Below are 15,723 nucleotides of genomic sequence, written 5' to 3'. Positions count from 1 at the left end.
GTGCATAGTCACTCATGCCCTCGTCACCTCTCACCTTGACTACTGCAACGCTTTCTACATGGGGCTCCCCTTGAAGAGCACCCGGAGGCTCCAACTGGTCCAGAATGCAGCAGCACGGGTAGTGATGGGAGCAGCATGGCGCTCCCATGTAACACCACTCCTGCACGAGCTGCACTGGCTCCCAGTGGTCTTCCGGGTGCACTTCAAGGTGCTGGTTATCACCTTTAAAGCGCTCCATGGCATCGGGCCTAGCTATCTTCGAGACCGCCTGCTGCTACCAACGACCTCCCATCGTCCCGTGCGCTCCCACAGAGAGGGCCTCCTCAGGGTGCCATCAGCCAATCAATGCAGGCTGGTGACCCCCAGGGGGAGGGCCTTCTCTGTGGGGGCACCTACCCTCTGGAATCAGTTGCCCCCAGAGATAAGGAGAATCCAAGATCTTAGTGCCTTCCGCCGTGCCCTTAAAACCCACTTTTTCCAGCAAGCCAGGCTGGCTTAAGAAGAAATTTTAAATGTTTTAATTGGTTTGTATTTTTAATTTTGGGCCAAATTATATATATTTTAATTGTTTTTAATATTTGTATTTCATGTTTTTTAATTCTGGCTGCACACTGCCCTGAGTCCTCAGGGAGAAGGGCAGTATATAAATTTAAAAAAAAATAAATAAAATAAATAAAATAAAACCTCAACATACCCTATTAGTTTTGGCCAGTTATTGTTTTACCTGTTGTTTGTACCACTTTGGCAAGTCCCTGGCGGAATATATTCTTCAGTCTCATCTTCATGCTGAAATTTTTAGCTCCTCCTGTCACTGATATTAAGAGGTTGGGTATATCAAGCCCCCAGTACTGTGTAATCAACTGGTAAAGTGTTTTTGGAGAAGTGCTGGAAGAGACTCGCACATACTACAAAAAAGAAATAAAACATAGCAGGAATATATTATCATTTCAGATAGTGGTCATGACCCAATTATGCCCAGAACCATCTAAGACCCAAACTGAGCTATGTGGGATTTCTTATTCAAAATGACTTGAATCCTGTGAATCAATGCAATATTCCAAACAGATACTGCAGTGTATAAGGAATATTGATGCAATAGGAAACAAAAGAGGCAATCTTCTGAAAACTTTATAGAGAAATCTATTCTATGCTTGCCTGGTCTCCTCATCAGAGGCAACTCTTTACTTTCTACTTTCCCATTTCTCTGAGCAAGTCTAAATGAGGATATTTCATTCTAATGGGGTGACAGGGAGGTTATAGAACATGCTATTTAAAAATACAATCAAGGATATTCTAGTTGGGCTATGCAGTGTTTTACTGTAGATTTAAGGGAAAGCAGTGAATTGGAACAAGCATTGGTGTGGACATAATATATTTCAGTAACTCTTTAAAACAGGGTGTTCAACCTTGGCAACTTTATGACCTGTGGACTTCAACTCCCAGAATTCTCCAGCCAGCATAAGCATGGCTGGCCATGGAATTCTGGGAGTTGAAGTCTACAGCTGTTAAAGTTGCCAAGTTTGGACTCCCTTGCTTTAAAACAAAAGCATTTTTTCCTAGTTTTGTACTGCAACTACATGAGTCTGGAACAAAATGTGTCTGCTTTAAGGCAGTGCCAAGAGGTGCTATGTGAATCTGAAGCACTACATACGAATCTGAAGCACTACATACATAGCCATAAATTCTAGGTAATAAATCCAGAAATGATACAAGATATCTGTGGTTTGGTCTTATAACTTCAGAAAAGTTGATAAATACATAAAGTTCAATAATATATAAAATTTCAGAAAGCCAACTACAGGTAGTCCTCGACTTACAACAGTTCATTTAGTGACCATTTAAAGTTACAACAGCACTGAAAAAAAGTGATTTATGGCCATTTTTCACACTTACAACCATTGCAACATCTCCATGGTCACATGATCAAAATTCAGATGCTTGGCAACCGAGTCATATTTATGACAGTTACAGAGGTCCGGGGGTCATGTGATGCCCTTTTGTGAACTTTTGACAAGCAAAGTCAATTGGGAAGCCAGATTCACTTAACAACCCTGTTATTGCAACGACTCACTTAACAACTGTGCAGGAAAGGTCATAAAATGGGGCAAAAGTCACTTAACAAATATCTAGCTTAGCAACATAAATATTGTCAATTGTGGTCGTAGGCCAGAGACTACCTTCCTTGAGGATACACTTTCAATCACATGTTAACTCACCTTCCCAACTTTTTGCCCCAAGCCTGTAAAAGTAATGTCCCCAAAAGCATCTGTTGGCATTTCCTGGACATGCCTTCTGGGGTCCCATTCCTTTCCCTGGAACATGACAGGTTTTATGGCTTCCTCTAAGTGCTCTTCCTTGAGATAGCCACATTCACATGCCACTTTCCTGAACAAAAGGAAAAGTAACTAAAAAATACATATTGAAAGTGCTATAGTGACATAAACCACATAAAAGAGACATGGAGGTTAGAATATAGGAGACTCCAATCACTAAAATAACCTTGAGCTGAATTCACTGCAGTATATAATACTGTGTTTATGTTGAATACAGTTATACAAGCACTCAGTGGTGGGATTCAAGTAATTTAACAACCGGTTCTCTGCCCTAATAATTTCTTCTAACAACCAGTTTGCCAAACTGTTCAGAAAGTTAGCAACCGGTTCTCCCAAAGTAGTGCAAACTGGCTGAATCCCACCACTGCAAGCACTCCATGCCCACATGACAAATACAGAGCTTGACAAATACGACATATTTTCAAGTGTGCAAACAGTTGCAATATTTGCAAGCACAATCAGCACAAAATAGATGGTTCAAATTGTATATGAACAATTATTATGAATATGAATAATTATTTTGAAATATCCGATGTGCTTATAACAATTTTAATTAGACAGCAAGAATAAAGATAGCAAGTGGCAAGCTTGGTTGGGAATTCTGCAAGATGCCATTCAAAACATCAGATTATGGAAGATTAACTACTGGAGTTCTCTAAATTCCCAATCATTACAAAAGTAAACATCAGCACTGCTCAATATGCCTATACTAGGCTTATTTACTTATTTATTTATTTATTTATTTTATTTTAATTTGATTTATATGCCGCCCTTCTCCAGAGACTCAGGGCGGTTTACAATGCGCTAAGCAATAGCCTTCATACTTTTGTATATTTATACAAAGTCAGCTTATTGCATTTCAAGTGTTATTTGAATATTTTAGGCATATCATTTTTATTTATTTATACACATTAGAGACTTCTTTCTCACTTTTAAAAATAATACCAGATGATTTTTCTAAAATATTCCAGTGCTCCTTAGCCTTTTAATCATTTCCATTTGACTGAAAATAGTTAGCATAATCCTTCATCATGTTTTTCTCTGAAATTAAATTCATTAACATCATTCCTTTGTAAAAAGAAACAATAAGCTTTTCTGTCAACATCAAAAATATCAAAAGGTGCCTCCAATTATGTGTTTTGTGGTAATTTTTTCCTTGCTGAAATATGGTTGGGATTGTCTGCAGTATCACAGCTTTCTAAGATAAAATGTTCCAAATTCCAGCCCTTACTCAATCTAAACCTCCCTGATAATTCTGGCTGTCCTCTTTTAAACTTCTCCTAGTGATAAAGTTAATCAGAGTAGTTTTCTTACCCAGAATCTGACAACTGTGAACTTTCAATAAAATAAACACATTCTTTTTTCTGAATGTTTTCAGGGATCCATAAGCGGAGATTTTCCTGTGGAGAGAACAGGGAGCAAAAGATCAGTTCTTGCTTAGAAAGCATAAAATCATTTCCTTCCCAGGGCAAATTCATATTCTATGCATAAAACATTAGGGGTTTTTTGTGCTGCTTTTTAAGGAAAAACAATTCCAATATTACATGTGGTCAATTATTTGTTAAAAGATTAGTATCACATCTAAGGAGAGCAACAAGCATATAAAGTATAAACTTTATATGGCTAACTACAATATCATTTTATACTCTAGTGGCAACAACAAATTTGAATGTCTCCCCTATTTTCTTTTTCTTTCCCATCCTTTTCAGGTTTAAGTTTGTAATTTCTACCCCATAGTAGGTCAGCCCTAAAACAAATCATCATCTAGCTCTTCCTTTTTCTTGAACTTGCCTTTTCATTTATGCTGGGAGAGAAGTGAGCCCTGCGCTTGCTTCTACTGGAAGGGCTGATGCTTCTTCTGAAGTTGGAAACCATGGTGATATCATAGTAGCTTTCAAGGTCGAGAGGATAGCCTTCATCATGGTGGATCTTGTTCAGCTCCATTGGTATTCGCAGACCAGGCCCAGCCATGGCTATATTTGTTGGATCAATCATCAAAGTTGTTCAAGTACATTTGGAAGACAAATTCTTGAAACTACCATCGCAGACTTCATGGACTGCAAATGTTGTATTGTGCCTAGATTTCATAAAACACCAAAAAGACATGTGTTTCTTTTTTTTTTAATCCCCTGATTGAAGCCTCTCACAAAGATCTCATCTTTTAACTTGAGAATTTGGGATATATTTCCCATATTTTGTGTGTTCAGAGCATACTGTTTTTTTAATGTTCCGTCAGGTCAACCTTGACCCCTTGTGATTATATGGATAAATCTCTGCAATTTTGGCAATATTTGTGGAAGTAGTTTGCCAGCACCTTCTTGCAAGGGTACTAGACACATACATGGCTTCTTTGCCCAAGAGTGAACAATCTCCTGGTTTCTAATTCTTAACCGTTAGATCAATCTGACTCTGCTATAGAAAACTACAATAGCAATAGCACTTAGAATTATATACCGCTTCACAATGCTTTACAGCCCTCTCTAAGCGGTTTTACAGAGTCAGCATATTTCCTCCAACAATCTGGGTCTTCATTTTACCAACCTCGGAAAGATGGAAGGCTGAGTTAACCTTGAGCCTGGTGAGATTTGAACTGCCAAATTGCAGGCAGCTGGCAGTCAGCAGAAATAGCCAGCAGTATTGCATTCTAACAACTGCACCACCACAACTCTATATAACAACATATATCTGTCACTAATATCTTTTGTATTTAGGTTGAATGGGTAGTCAGTGATTCTAAGACCAGAGAGAGTAGTAGTGTCATAAAAGTTCAATAATTAGTAGCTTCTAAGTCATCATGTGTGTGTTCTAGAAATAGATCATTAATTTGTGGAAGAAAAAGAAAAAACAAGTTCAAACTGAAGCTACATATTCATTAGCACACTAATACATGACCAAATGATGGTACTAAGGCAATTATTTTATATGACCTCATTCTACTCTAAAGTATATTCTTATCTGGCTGACCAATATTTGTGAATAAATAGCCAAATTACACCAAAAAGATTGCCATGGAGTGTCAGGAAATGTATGAATGATTGTTATATTCTGATTAAGAAAGCCTGTCAACTTGAAACGTTACTCCAAATATTCAGGGTACATAAATACTGTATGCTTTGAAACCACTTCGAGCTACAGGAATAAATATCCTCTGCTTAAGCCATTAGAAGAAAAGAATAAGTTAATTGAACACATATTTCTCAAGATCTCTTTTGGACAGAGTATATTTGGCACCCTCATTTATCAGACAACTAAGCATCATATCAAATCTTTATTACAGTCATAGACTAGGATAAACTAAGCATAATTTTAGGCTCGTCATCAAGTTTCATTAAGCATTATGTTCTATTTTTTTATTATTATGTTCCCCTACAACTTAAATTCATTCAATACAATCAGGAGAGTCAACATTTGGATATTTAAATGATTGTAATTGTGCCTAGCCTCTTTCTGAAAGCTTCTTTTTAAAGGCATATCTCCTTATATGAGATAGGGCTGCCATTAATTCCTCGATATGGAAAACCCAAGGTAGATATCCAAAGCTAGTGGCATAATGGCAATAGACTTAGAAAAGTAAGTCATACACTGTAATTCATGAAGAAAATAGAAATACAAGTTTATTTCCAATAACATCTGCAGTAAGTCACAATGATGCCAAAATGAAGCAGGTGCTTGTAGCAGCACACATGGGAGATGTCATTATATAAAACCCACTATTATATATTTACACTCCAAAATCTTGTGCAAGTACTGATATCATGGTATCTGTATAATAACATCATCCCTCTCTTTGCAGATGTCCATGCTTGTTTCAAATCCAGAAGTAGTTCATATGTAATTTCAGTAAAATACCTCTTTCTTCAGCATTGATCAACTAAACCTCTTTTAGCTAAGACATTTGTATAGCATGGATTCAATAGACATGGATTTCACAGAAGATAAAAACACTTCCAGTACAATTTTCAAAAAAAACTTAACAGTTGGTGCTAAAACGCTATTTCAAGTAGTTACTAAATATAATATTTCACTTCACAAATGTATTACATCAAGAAATACATTCTCTCCCGCAGGGAAGGACCATTAGGCAGGTGTCAATGAAACAGCTTTTAAGAATTAGCATAGCAACATGTCAAAACACCAGTCAAAATAATATGCAATATTACTGAAATATTACTCCAAAGTAACTAGGCCATTCAGTCCAATATTATTTGTTCTCATTGGCAATGATCTACAATAGCCGAGCACAACCTTTTCTCAGACAAAATACCCTTGGTTTTTGAGTTGGGTAATTATTCAGTAAATGGCAGGAACATATCACAAGTGAAATTTTATTAAATTAAATACAATCTATGCTTGATTGCATAGTCAGCCATTGTTTAGACTTGGCATTTTTTAATCTACCTTTTATCTACAAGGACTTGGAAAGCCAGAAATTGTTTGATGGTATTAAAGGAAATTGTCAGAAGATGTAAGTTGTTTTAAGTAAATCAGCCTTTTACAATTAATTGATGGTGATTTTGTCAACGTCATTTGTGTTCAAGTGATGTTCCAATTGTTTTGGGATGTTAGCAAAGGGGTCTATTACTATTAATACTATTTTTGCTTTCTTTACTACAGGCATTCTATTTGCAGGTCTTTACATTTTCTGATTTTCTCCAGTTCTTTCTCTTCTATTTGGTTGTCTCCAGGTACTGCAGGGTCCACTATGCAGACTTTTTTTTTCTTTCAATTGTTAAGTCTGAGGTGTTATGCAGCAAATTTTTGTCTGTCTGAATTCTAAAGTCCCAGAGAACTCTTAACTTCTTCATTTTCTATTATTTTGTCTATTTTGTGGTCCTAACAATTCTTGCTTGTAGGCAAAGGGTATTTCTTATCATAATTCACCATTGTTGCTACTTTATCATGCCATTGTTTGTAGTCAACCTGGGTGGTCATCTTGCATCAGCTAACTAGGTGGTCCACTGTTTTTTCAGCTTCTTGGCAGAGCCAGCGTTTGTTGTCTATCACTGTCTTCCCATCAATTCTGGCTTTGTTTTTAAGGCTTGGCCTTATGGAGCCAGAATTAGCTCCCCCCCCCTCCTTTTTCTGCTTTTAGAAATTTCCAAGTCTTATTAAGTGCTTTGCCTGTCTTTTTTTTTTTTATTAATGTACTGGCCATGTAATTCTTTCCCTTGCCATGTCTCTTTTCTATTCTTCATTTAATCTTTTTTGTTGTAGGAGAGTTTATTATTATTGTTAGTTTAAATTTACTGATCACTCACCTCCAGTGAATTTGGGGTGGCATACAGAACTAGCAGAAACATTAAACAGCTAAAAACAATTACAGTGATTATTATAAAAGGACGGACAAATTAAATTTGTGCTCTCTTCCTGGAAATGTTTCAGGTTAGGATAGATGAGAATCATCTTAGAGTCCTAGTAAAGGGAACAACAGAGGAGCATATAGGTCAAAGAGACTTTACTGAACCATCCCCAAGAGGCATACGTGCTGGTGCACTGAAGTACTCTTATAGTGTCCAAGGAGGACTGATGAGACCAGTGAGACTTGTTTGTCTAGGGTACAAGGTCTACACAATTTTGACATTGTAATAGATAATAAATAGGAGACTGGCATAAACCCTTTTGGAAAAATCTCTCAAATGTACAGAGCCTTGATAGTACAGTGGTTTAGTGCACCCTGTTATTAACACAGCTGCCTGCAATTTCTGCTGGTTCGAATCTCTCCAAGGCTCAAGGTTGACTCAGCCTTCCATCCTTTCTAAGGTAGGTGAAATGAGGACCCAGTTTGTGGGGGCAATAAGCTGACTTTGTATAAAATATACAAAAGAATGAAGGCTATTGCTTAACGCATTGAAAACCGCCCTGAGTCTCCGGAGAAGGGCGGCATATAAATCAAATTAAAAAAAAAAATTTATAGGACTATTACACACCTCTAAACAATTATGCTACATGCCCTTCAGTTGGGAACCCTGCCCTATGGGTTCTTCTATAGGGTTTTTTTGACAACCTGGATACCTGAAATCATTTTAAATGAATCTTCTAGGAATGTTGTGACTTTAGGTATTATATGAACATATAAAAGGCAAATTTCCTTCATATTCAGCTCAACTCCTGGTAACTTAATGGACATGCTTATGCTGTTGTCTTAGTAGAAAGATGAGCATGGCTTCTCAAAGTTTACTTCTAATTTAATTTTTTTTTAAAAAATACCCAATTTAACCTACTGCTGAAGTTCTCTTGAATTCTCCCATCCAAATATTAAGTAAGGTTGACTCTGCTTAGTTTCTGCACTCAGAGAAGGTCAACCATGTGGTGGAATGTAGTCTGGATTCCCAGGAGGGAGGGGCTGCTTTCCAGAGGGGAAAGAGGCAGTGCAACTCAGTCAGTACAAAGAGGATTAAAACGGCTCCTCCCTTACTTTTCTCAGAGTATATCTGTAGTTATGCTATTAGTTGCTTTAATCTGGCAAGATTCTGCCTGTAGGTGAAGAACAATAGAAGAATTAGTCTAAAGTAGCTACATGTTTCTTCTTCTTAGTTCTTTTATTTGTTTATGACCAAAGAGTTGTTGCCACCTCTTTGGTCATAAACATATGTGTACTTTTCTGCTAATGACAATTTTCTTTTATGTATAATATTGTCATACCCTGCAGCAGCCAACTACATACTATCCACTGATTTATTTTCATTTGCATGGTTCTCTCAGTATTTATGCTAATTTATAATAATAAATTCCAAGTAGTCAAGAATTTTGTGAATTATTTCTGCAATCATGGCTGAGACATTGCAGTTTTTCCAGTATCTAGTTAAATTAATAACTTAAAATAATTGTTATAGCAATGTTAACAATAGCTATGAAACTGGACTTCAGAACATAGAGTTGGTCTTGTTTATGCTGCATCTTTTAAGATGCCATAACATGGGACAATGTTATCAAAAGAAGCCAAATGGTAGAAGACAATATATTTAACTATTTGTGCATTGCTGTGCTTTGAAAATGGATTAAGTTGTACAGTAATCCAGAAAAAGTTACATGTGCCATTTTTGACTGAAATCAATGAAGAAAAAGCAGACACTGTCTATTCCATGTTCCACTAACTATAGAGAAATGTTAGTATGCTTTGCTTTCTTTAAAAAATATTTCAGTAATTAATTTAATCATAAATTTTTCTATTCAGTTTGGTGATTCTTCTCTATATCATTAAATCATTCGCTTCAACAAAATATTCCCTCAAGGATTAAGTTTCATTCAGGCTATAAATTAAAATATTCAATTTATAATATAAAAAAGAAAACACAGCATTAAGTAATGTCCTCATGAGAACTAATCTGTGCCTTTCAAATACACAAATTTTATGTACTCAAGTAGTTTAAGATATACCATTAGTTAAAATGACATAAAATGAAATTACTTAAACAGTTACCTGATTAACTCGATGCTTGAAATATGTTAATAGGTAAATAAAGGAAAGTTGTTGTTTTTTTGTTTTGTTTTTTGCTTTAATTTATATGCCACCCTTCTCCGGAGACTCAGGGCGGCTTACAATGCGTATTAAACCAAGTAAGCTAACTAATCTATCAAACCCATAGATACCACTGGTTCTCCAGGGTTACAGACAATATTATTTCCTTAATTTATTTAGATTAGGATTAGATCTAGGAATAAGGCCTTCTACACCCAAACAAACAAAAATGTTCTGGTACCATGCTACAGACCTATAATAAGATCCTGTAATTATTCTGGAATGGCTTTCTAAAAACTTAGTTCAACATTTCAGAGGTCAATCTGAATTTTTTATCCTGGATATATCACGAATGAGCTCCTTGTGATCACAATGCAAATTCTCTTTATACACAAGCTGCAAAACCATGCACATTTAGGAATACGTTATATGAGCACAGAACACATTCACGCATTTATGCACAACTTAAAAGTAATAAATATAGAGCACTATTGATTCCATACAAATCCATGGCCAATAACTCGATGCATGTGCTTATAGATCCACTTGCATATGCAATGCACTCAGTAAGCTTTGCTTAAAATGTGACAAGGATTTCTTCTGACCTTGCAATGCAGAATTATCTCAGTATAGAAAGGACACTTACTAAGCAATTTTGCACTGCCAGATCAGCCTGGGTCAGAGTTATACTAGACTGGCTGAGACATACATTCCTAGCTTTTGATGCTTCAGGGCACTTTCTTAGAATATGCAACAGAAAACAACCCAGATGGCTGTATATATTTGTTCAACAGCATCCTTCCAATCCCAATTTTACTCACATATACCTTGTCAGTCAGTTGTGAAGGACACACTTTTGCTTCATGCTGTAAACTCATCGCCTTATTGCTGAATAATGCCAGGAGTCTACAGGAGCTTTTCTGAAGTGACTGCAGTTAAGAGGAGGAGGAGGAGGCAGAAATCCAGGGGGCTGCACTTTGCCAGCAAATCACACTGCAGAAGCTGCTCCTAGTCATTCACAGAAGCCTGGGATGGATAGGTCAAGTGAATTGAGTTTCGTAGCTAAATAGCAAATGACTCTTGTTTGCTTTGATTTATAGAGAAAGCAGATTATCTTTTGTTCTTTGATTGAACATTACAAAAAAGGTGGCCAAATTCAAATTGCTTTAAGTTATTCAAACGTAGCTTCTTTCAGAATGATTATAATAAAATAAAATTATGTCTTAAATATTTAAAAAGATGCTCAGGAACAGATTTGCATATAATATGTTCTGGGATAACATTTTTATCCCATATTTAGAATGCATTCTCAAAGCTTTCTCCCTTTTCAACTAATATTAAATTGGTATTTGATAAATTGCAAAAATAGACTAATAATCTACATAGGATGAATGTTCTTCTGCATAAAAAGGACAAATTAGTTTGGAAAATATGCAGGGAATGACTCAGGATAAAAAGCAGAAAGACAGATTGCTCCTTTAAGACTAACCTCTTAGCAATCTCAGCCTCCCCTACTCCCCCATCCACTACTGTTGACACAGATTTTAATATTTGTCAGATTGTTTGATCTTGTGATCTTAAAATTTGTTTGCCTAAACCAATATTATAACTGTGTCATAAATAACTGAAAAAAAGAATATAGAATGTAAGTCCCCCCCCCCCCACACTCAGTGGTGGGTTGCCTCTGGTTCACACCGGTTCTATAGAACCGGTAGTAAAACTGGTGGGAGGCTCCGCCCACTGACCCTGATGTCATCAAAATGCTTCTGTGCATGCACAGAAGCTTCTGCGCTTGTGCACGGCCCCATTGCGAACCAGTAGTAAAAATAAGTAGAGCCCACCCCTGCCCACACTACAGTATTTACAGTATTTAATTAAAATAAAGAAAGTCTTTTAATTTTTAAAAATATTTATTAATTATTCATTAATATTTTTAAAAGGGAGGGATAAGAGTGAGCAAGTTCTTTTAAGATCCAGAAGTTGACATTATGCCAAGAAACATCTACTGTATATGAGTAACTACAATAGCATACACATTTTAACAATGTAATCTTTAAACAAATCAGTGACAAAATAGATTATGAAATAGAATGAAAAATATTATTTCATTATTATCTTCTTTTCCTTCATGGTACTGTATTAATTTGGCAATCTGAATCTTGCGCAAAATGTGAAGGATACAATTACATGAATATTCTTGCTTTTGTGAAAAAATGGAAATATAGAGTATATCGTGTGAATATATACAGACATTCAGAGGAGCCACAGCTATGTATAGGAAAAGTTGGCCAGCATTACTCATAAATATTAAATATATTAAAGAGAGGCAAATATGCATGCATCCTATACATACATACTATAGGCGGTATTTGTGTGTCTTCTCCACTTAGTACAGTTTATAATTTTTCTGATAACTGATTGTTCTGAATTTCCAAACTTTCAGAATATTCACTGAAATCCTAACCCTTTACAAGCTCCAGTTTTGCTGTATTACATAATACTACTTCTAATTTCCAAGTCTGGTTTGCTGATCAAAATATGAATTAGTTCTTCTACCTGCTAACATCACAAATACACAAACATTTTGTGGAGGCGCAGTGGTTAGAATGTAGTTCTGCAGGCTAACTTACAACTCACTCCTGGAGTTCGCTTCTCATTGGCTCAAGGTTGATTCAGCCTTCCATCCTTTCGAGGTCGGTAAAATGAGAACCCAGATTGTTGGGGCACTATGTTGACTCTGTAAACCGCTTAGAGAGGGCTGTAAAGCACTGTGAAGTGATATATAAGTCTAAGTGCTATTGTTATTTTGAGTCTAGTACTCCTTTGTATTTCCTATACAAAACCTTGCCACAAAGGTTAACATATTAAGATCAGGATGTAACTTGATATTTCACTTAATCAGCTGAAACTGTTTGGAAGACTTAAGCTAAAAATTGCACACCTATACTGAATATTATCCACTGGTAAAAACTAATCTTTAATTTAACCTTAACTTTAACTTTAACCTTAAAACTTAGAATGTGCACATAATCCACAGAATGAAGTATGAACTAAAAGCTGCAAACAGGATTGAGTGCAACCGATCATTTTCCATTATTCCCACAAGCACCTTTTGGCCAAACAAGAGTCTGGCATATTGACTTTCACTTTAAAGCACAGAGAGCTTTTCATCCCCTGATGGTGCTAGAAAGCAAATCACCTTGCATTCACAGCAAGGCTGCAAGATACTTGGTAGAATATTCTGGGTGGCTTTTATACACTTTTGTATATTGCTTTCAAGCAGTCCAATTTTCCCTTCATATTTTGACCTCATTGAACAATTGAGGAACAGCTTTCCAAATAAAAATCATTTTTTTGTGCTGAGTGCCCAAGGCAGCCCACCTTTGAAAAACAAGATTCTTAAAGGCTGCCTTTTTGTCCAGAAAACACTGGGTCCAGCACTGTGAAGCCGTATATAAATCTAAGTGCTAGTGCTGTATGCTTTTGTTTCCAGTTTCCTAATCATCTTTGTTGCTCTTCTCTGCATTCTTTCTAGAGTCTCAACATGTGATAACCAAAACTAAACGCAGTATTCCAAGCGTGCTTACCAGCGCTATTAATCTTGATACTGTTGATGCAACCTAGAACTGCATTGACTTTTTTGGCAGTTGCAGCTGCTGGACAGTCCTGGCTCATACTTACGTAGTTGTTCACTGTGACCCCTTTTGCACAGTTACTACAGCTGAGCCAGTTCAGTTTCTTATCAGTTTCTTATCCATTCCTGTTGTAAGCACAACCAGCTTCTGGCTTCTTTTGATTTTCTGGGGAGGTTTTACTGCCTTTCACTTTTAAACTTTCACTGCTTGCCTCTGACTGATAAAGACATGCTGCCTTTAAAGGAAAAGGAATTTGGGTAAAGATCCAGCAGCTAGTGAAGATCAATCTTGAGCTGTACAGCACATCTTGTTTCTTATTTTAATTCTAAAAACACCATTCTATCACCCTCTATCCATAACTGCAAAGCCTATGGCCAAGCTATTCATATTCTACTGCCTACCTCTCACCACTCCCTATCCAAGTCCAGATCTTTCACCTTCTCTTTTTTTTTCTCTCTTGAGAGCAGCAACTGTATGTAGCCAACCTTCAGAGGGACCAATGCTTGGTCTGGGTGTGACAGTGATGGGGTGCTCTTGGGACCAGTATTCTCTAGTATGTGTGGAAGTAAGGGAAGCAAAGAGAAAAGGATAGAGATATGCAGCAGAGGAAGAAACTCCTTCCCTATTCCCCACTTTCAAAGTTAGAAACATGAAAGAGGTGCATGCGCTCACATTCCCGAACCGGTAGCAAAGATAAGTGTATTTCACCGCTGCATGGCCGGGTGTTGATTGTGGAACAGAACAGCAACTGCTGATGTTCAATTTCCAAGTTAAACTAAGAAGAATAAGAAAGCCAGTAAATTTTCACAATATGATTCTGAACACATGCTCAAGGAGAACATCAAGACTCGCTTTGAAGTTCTGAACCTCGTTGATACAGAATCAAAGGAATTATGGAAGGGAACTTAAAGAATGAGTTAAGTATGAATATAAAAAGACTGCATAAAATGAAAAAAAGAGAAGAAAACAAAGTGGATGTCAGAACAAACCATGAAAATTGCCAAGAAGAAGTCAAAGCCAAGAAAGACAGAAATCTTAGAAAGGAACTTAACAAAGAGTTACAGACAGAGACAAGAACCAGTATTACAACAACATTTGTATAAAGACATTAAAAATAAAAACAAGGAAACAACATGGAAAAACAAGTTTAGTCTTTCAAAAGATCTTTGAACTCAGGAGATTCCAACCTCAAATTGGTTTGCTAAAGGATGTCAGCTGACAGACAGTAATTGCTTTTAAAGGAGATCAAAGGAAGATGGAACTAGTATGTTGAAACATTACATAATAAATATATCAACATCTAAGATACAAGATATTGCTTACTCACAAGAATTTCTAGTACTACAAGGTGATGTTTGATCAGTACTCCAAGTTATTACCAAGTCGGAAAGCCACAGGAATTGATGGACTATCCACTGAAATATTGTAAGCAACAGAAGAAAAATCAGCCAAGGTTCTAACCAAGATAATCTGGGGAATAATACAGTGGCCAATCAATTGGAAGAGGTCAATATACATTCAAATGCAAAAAAGGAGTCTCAACAGGGTGTGTAAATTATTGTATAATATCCTTAATTTCACATGGTAGCAAATAATGCTTAATATCATCCAGATGAGAGCCCTAGATGGAAAAAGAGATGATAGATGCTCAAGCTGGCTTTAAAAAAGACCGAAGAACACAAGACATTACTGCTGACGCACGCTGGTTAATTGAAAAAGCCAAAGAATATCCAAAAAAGTAGACCTCCAAGTATGAAGAGCCAAGAAAACTGATTGATCATGGAACAAATCAATCTAGAGTTCTCAGGAGGCACAAATGACCAATCTCCAATTATCCTACTTTGGACACATTTATGTGAAGACTCGGCTCATTGGGAAAAGGCTCCAATGCTGGGAAAAGTAGAAGGAAAGAGAAGAGCAACAAGGTGGATGGGCTGTTACAGCCACACTCAATGCACTATTGGGAGATATGAAAGAACAGGTTAGGGGTAATATGGAGAGTCTTGAAGAAAATCCACGAGGCCACTAGGGATCAGAAATACCTTGACGATGTACAGTTTAATCAATTAGATGTTGGGCAGTTCATCCCTGTATCATTCTTCAAAGACACCTACTTACCTTATTTATGTATGTATGAGGCTTAACATTTTTTGCTACTTATGCTTCCATCAATTCATAGTTAACTGCTGAAAGCAGGCATTCCTCTTATTTGTTTGGCCCAGACTATGAAGGAAGTGTTAAGAAGATGAATTACAAGTGGGAGAAATCAGATATGCTAGTTTTTAATGTAGGAAGA

General features: G+C 36.6%; 1 protein-coding gene across 1 annotated transcript in view; it reads right to left on the bottom strand.

The window, feature by feature from the left end:
- The window catches only part of TRPM2 (transient receptor potential cation channel subfamily M member 2), a 42,678-nt gene extending 38,350 nt beyond the window's left edge, over nt 1-4,328 (bottom strand). Inside the window, exons 1-4 of the mRNA XM_070946438.1 lie at nt 4,125-4,328; nt 3,648-3,733; nt 2,217-2,385; nt 725-905 (exon numbers count right to left, since the gene is read on the bottom strand). Coding sequence (XP_070802539.1) covers nt 725-905; nt 2,217-2,385; nt 3,648-3,733; nt 4,125-4,328 — 640 coding nt within the window. The remainder of the gene's footprint in view (nt 1-724; nt 906-2,216; nt 2,386-3,647; nt 3,734-4,124) is intronic.
- Between the last annotated feature and the right edge of the window lie 11,395 nt (nt 4,329-15,723).

Source organism: Pituophis catenifer, unplaced genomic scaffold (assembly GCF_029215685.1).
Source record: "Pituophis catenifer annectens isolate HBS135680 unplaced genomic scaffold, rPitCat1.0.hap2 SCAF_6, whole genome shotgun sequence".
Classification (NCBI taxonomy): Eukaryota; Metazoa; Chordata; class Lepidosauria; order Squamata; family Colubridae; genus Pituophis; species Pituophis catenifer.
The sequence above is the reverse complement of the archived record's forward strand: the minus strand, read 5'-3'. Positions and strand labels throughout refer to the sequence as shown.